We start from the raw sequence: 4,523 nt of genomic DNA, 5'->3' as shown, positions 1-4,523 counted from the left end.
TGTGTGTGTGTGTGTGTGTGTGTGTGTGTGTGTGTGTGTGTGTGTGTGTGTGTGTGTGTGTGTGAGTGAGTGTGCGTGTGTGTGTTTGTGAGTGCGTGCGTGCGTGCGTGTGTGAGTGAGTGTGCGTGTGCGTGTTTGGTTGTGTGTGTGTGTGTGTGTGTGTGTGTGTGTGTGTCAAACAATCCCCACTGGGTGTTTGCAGGGGGATTCCAGCATTCCAAGTGAATAAAGGTGGATGAGAAAGAGGGCAGGAAAAATCTTTGGGGCTTTTGGGAGTCCATCACGTTAATGAAGAGCAGACGTCAGCCCTGTGTGTGTGTGAGTGTGTGTTTGAGCATGCTGGTCGTCTCAAGTGGATTTCCATATGTGCCTACAACACACTGCAGACCAGATGACCCACTTGCAGTTTTACTGTAGTGTGACATAAAAGTTTTAATACTTCTTGAAGCCACTACATATCCTACATAAGAGCTCCTCTTGCAGACCTTTTGCAATTAGTCATTGAATTACTGGATGATACAATCACTGGCAACCAAAGAAATCACACAGGCATCACATAACCACCAATGTTACAATAAAAACAACATGTTTGCTGATTTGTAGTTTTGCTGCAGGGCTGTTGGCACAGGATATGAGGTGGCTGTTCTGTGTCCTCCAGCAAAGGAAGCAGCCGTTCCCTGCTGATCTTTCTGGTGTTATGTTATCTAGCTCAGCACTGCAGACATGTGACAGACAAAAACACAACACACAAGTGTTGAACTGAAAGCTCAGGCCCTGATTTCCATCATCACAGGGGAAAAAAGGTAATAAAAAACACAAACAGCAACTTTAATGTGAAAATTCGTCCAGAATGACGAATGCCTCATGGCCTTCCAATAGTTAACAGAGAAGCACAGACCTTCCACAACAACACTGGACATTATAAATAAACCATAACATGAAGCTTTAAAGCACTGCTCTGCATGAAAGTCTTGAATAAGATGTCTAAACTCAGCCGAGGACATCTCTGACTAATAAATAACGCAAATATATTCAGGTTCATGCTGTCTAAGAACTCTGTGTTCGAGACCTGAAAAATGTGGACTGTCATGTTACACTGTATCTCTCAGCTGGACGAGCTAAAAAAACACCGTCATTAATGTGATCATCTCATAAATATAGAGCAATGCTTCTGTCAGCACACATGACCATTGCTACAGGGACCACAGAATGAAGGAAACCGGTGCTACATTTACATAAACCTGGTCAACAGCACATGACAAGCTTCTATATACACAGGATTTTCAATACACACATTATATTCCACTATTTTACAGCACTTTGAAACATTTATTGGCTTAATTCGGATGTACTGTAACTTGACAAAGGCCACTTCCAGTATTAACATCAATGAATACATCAATATAAACAAATATTCTTTAATGGCATTCATTTTACACTATTATCAAACCGCATTGTTTAATCATTCGTTCAGACCTAAACTTGCGCACAAACACTAGTTATAGTCCAGTCTTACCAGCTGTCCAGCTCCAGCTCAAGCAGAGACTGTGTTTTCTCTGAGTTGCACTGCAAACACCACATATCTGCAGAAGAACACACGTCCACAACTCAACCATCACTGGATCCAAGCGCTCCAGGGCTCTGAGTTCAGCACAAGAACAGCTCTACTGCTCTGAGAGACCGAGCCTGTCTCTCTCTCTCTCTCTCTCTCTCTCAGCATGAGGGGGCGAGGTCTATCTCTCACATCCACCAAGAGGAATCCCACCGACAGACTTGATGCCAACAGCTTATGAAACGCAAACCCTGCTTCAGATGCACAGTGAAAGAAGGCGGGAGAGAGGGAAGGAACCAGTGAATGAGTGAACACTCACAGGATGACCTGCATGGGGCGGCGGAGGAATGCAAGTGGGAAAAAGAGGAAGCACCTCTATTAATAGAGCCTTTCAGAGAGAGAGAGAGAGAGATTTGTCCTGTTCAAACTCTCCAGCTTCTGCTGCTCTGCTCGGACGATCATGTGTTTATGTGCTTCATGTCTACCGCTTTGTGTGTTTAGACTGAAAAAACAAATGCACACTGTTTCTCAGCGTCACAAAAACATGCTGCACGCTTTTAGAGAGAAAAAGACGTTGAGTATTATTTGACCTTGTTTCAGTGACCTTCCTTTGAATATATATGTGAACACAAATGCCTTTATAGAGGTTTTCTTGATTCTTTTTCTTATATTCTCAGTTTCTCTCTCATTCTGTTCTTATGGTTACACTTGTAAGAGCATACAGCCTTACAGCACATAAACCAGTTCACCGCTTTATACAAAAATCTACATCCTTTATTGATTAAACTAAATAATTATTATTTCTCATTACAAACACCAGTGATGCAGATAAATATAAAACGTTTCCCCTTATTCTATAAACTTCTGTCATTTCTGCCATCTGTATTATAAATATTTATGTGAAAACATAAAAGCGATTATATTTACACATAAATTACACAGCTTTAACATAAACACATAAACTTAATGTAAATAATAAACGGCGTATTTAAACAATACACTTAAATAACCAGCATATTTATTTACATAACCTGCATATTTGTTTGCATATTTAATATTGATAAATATATAAACCTGGTTATTTTGTATTTAAGATACATTCAATTTATTAGTATTATTACAGAAATTGTACCTGTTTCATTTATGTTTCACTAACAAATATGCACTACATTAAGTTTATTAGTTTATGTTACAATATATTTAATTTTAACATAGTAAACAAAGTAATAACATATTAATGGAGTATATTGGGCCCTACATATTTCATTACATTATAAGGCATCAGTAAAGCAATAAGCCCCAAGAAGCCGTGGTTTACAGTGAATTTATAACAGCTAAGGGGCGTTGTTAGGTACGATGCAAAGTGGAGTGCTTTAGTGCAAAGCAGTAAGTTCACTGGCCCTCTCATCTGAGAAAATAAGTACCAGATGGCCAACTGTTTCCAGGGACATTTCTCTCCCTGTGGAGAAAACAACTGCTTCCTTTGGTTAGCTGCAACTAACACTTCAAACGGTGCATCGGTAAAGGGAACAGTTCACAAGTTCAGAGAAGCAGCGCCAACATCCGTGGGTCAAAGAAAGAATGACACGTGATGTCTGTGAGCATGTGACAGAACGGGCTATTTTACTCACTGGAGTTGTGTCCATAGCAGTCAAGTGCAGCTGTTCCTCCTCCAGACCCCACAGTACACCTGTCCCAATCCCACATACCCTCTTTTTAGCTCACCAGTGCAGAAAACAGACATGCATGCAGCAAACCTCAGACAGAACATGCAACAATGGATCTGATGTGACGTGTTCACTTCATATCACACTAAAATGTGCTGTACACTGGGGCTTCAGGGGAGGGTTCAGAAAAAGTCTGCCTGACTCGCTTGCAGCCAGGTTGATGTCAGATCCGGGAAATCCAAGAGGCCTCTCATAAAACATCTGCTTCAACTCAAAGCATTTGTCTGCAATGAAGACTAACTGCCACCAGGCCCACAATCACAGAGTCTTATAATTGCGCTTGGCAGTCATTATTATATTCTTATTAGTAATCACAAAGTTATATGGTTTAACAAGAACTGACCAGAAAATATGAAAAGAGAAAAGGGGCCTCAAGGGTGCTAAAAAGCAACACCATGCATGAAAAATGTCATACAGTACCGCCGGAAACTGACGTCATTCCCATATTTCTGATGTGCTTCTCTGATGTTATGTGGTCATATCTGCTGAGGTTTGTTTAACAGGCTGAGTTAAACTAGGACTCCAGAAAGAAGAATTCCAGTGGCATTTTCACTTCAGGTAGGGGACACCATTTGTAGGGACATTCCAAGTGAAAGCAAACAATGATTTTACAGATCATGGAAACGTGACCCTCGGTCCTCGCAATTCATTTTAAAGCTAGACGGCTGGAAGGTTTGAGTTAACATAGGCCTATAGATAGAATAATTCAAGTTGGATAGGGTTAGGGGTTAGGGGGTGGGCGCCCTGGAGGCTGGTGCAGGAATGGGACACGGGGAATACCTCCAGGGCGGATCAGGCAGTCCAAGGTGCCATGGCGGAGCAGGGAACTCAGAAGGCCATGGCTGGACTGCCTCCGTGGCCTTGGCCTCGCCACTCGGCCCACTACGGACGGACCCATACTACCCCCCCCCCCAAAAAAAATCCTTAGGGAGAATATCGTCTTTAGAGGCCCTCCGTAGGCCCTAACTTGAGAACTGTGGTCCTCCTTGGGCTGGACATGGGGACTGGAGCCCTTTCTGTGCTAGACACAGGGACTGGAACCTTCTCTGGGCTAAACTCGGGGACAAGAGTAGCGGTCTACACGGGTCTAAAAATGTGCTACACTGAACCGACCCGGACCCATCTATTATTTTGAAAGTTGGACCCGGGTCTGTGCAGAACTGAGAAATGTCAAAAATGTACTACCCGGAACCGATGCGGACCGTCAATTATTTGAAAGATGGACCCGAACCCGGCCGGGAAGA

At 42.6% G+C, this 4,523-nt stretch overlaps 1 protein-coding gene across 1 annotated transcript in view; it reads right to left on the bottom strand.

The window, feature by feature from the left end:
• The window catches only part of LOC107555789 (IQ motif and SEC7 domain-containing protein 1-like), a 21,304-nt gene extending 19,623 nt beyond the window's left edge, over positions 1-1,681 (bottom strand). Inside the window, exon 1 of the mRNA XM_016238694.1 lies at positions 1,517-1,681. Within this exon, the coding sequence (XP_016094180.1) occupies positions 1,517-1,581 (65 nt within the window). The 5' untranslated portion in view covers positions 1,582-1,681. The remainder of the gene's footprint in view (positions 1-1,516) is intronic.
• Positions 1,682-4,523: the final 2,842 nt, after the last annotated feature.

This window comes from Sinocyclocheilus grahami, unplaced genomic scaffold (genome assembly GCF_001515645.1).
Source record: "Sinocyclocheilus grahami isolate Dianchi unplaced genomic scaffold, SAMN03320097.WGS_v1.1 scaffold545.1, whole genome shotgun sequence".
Classification (NCBI taxonomy): domain Eukaryota; kingdom Metazoa; phylum Chordata; class Actinopteri; order Cypriniformes; family Cyprinidae; genus Sinocyclocheilus; species Sinocyclocheilus grahami.
The sequence above is the reverse complement of the archived record's forward strand: the minus strand, read 5'-3'. Positions and strand labels throughout refer to the sequence as shown.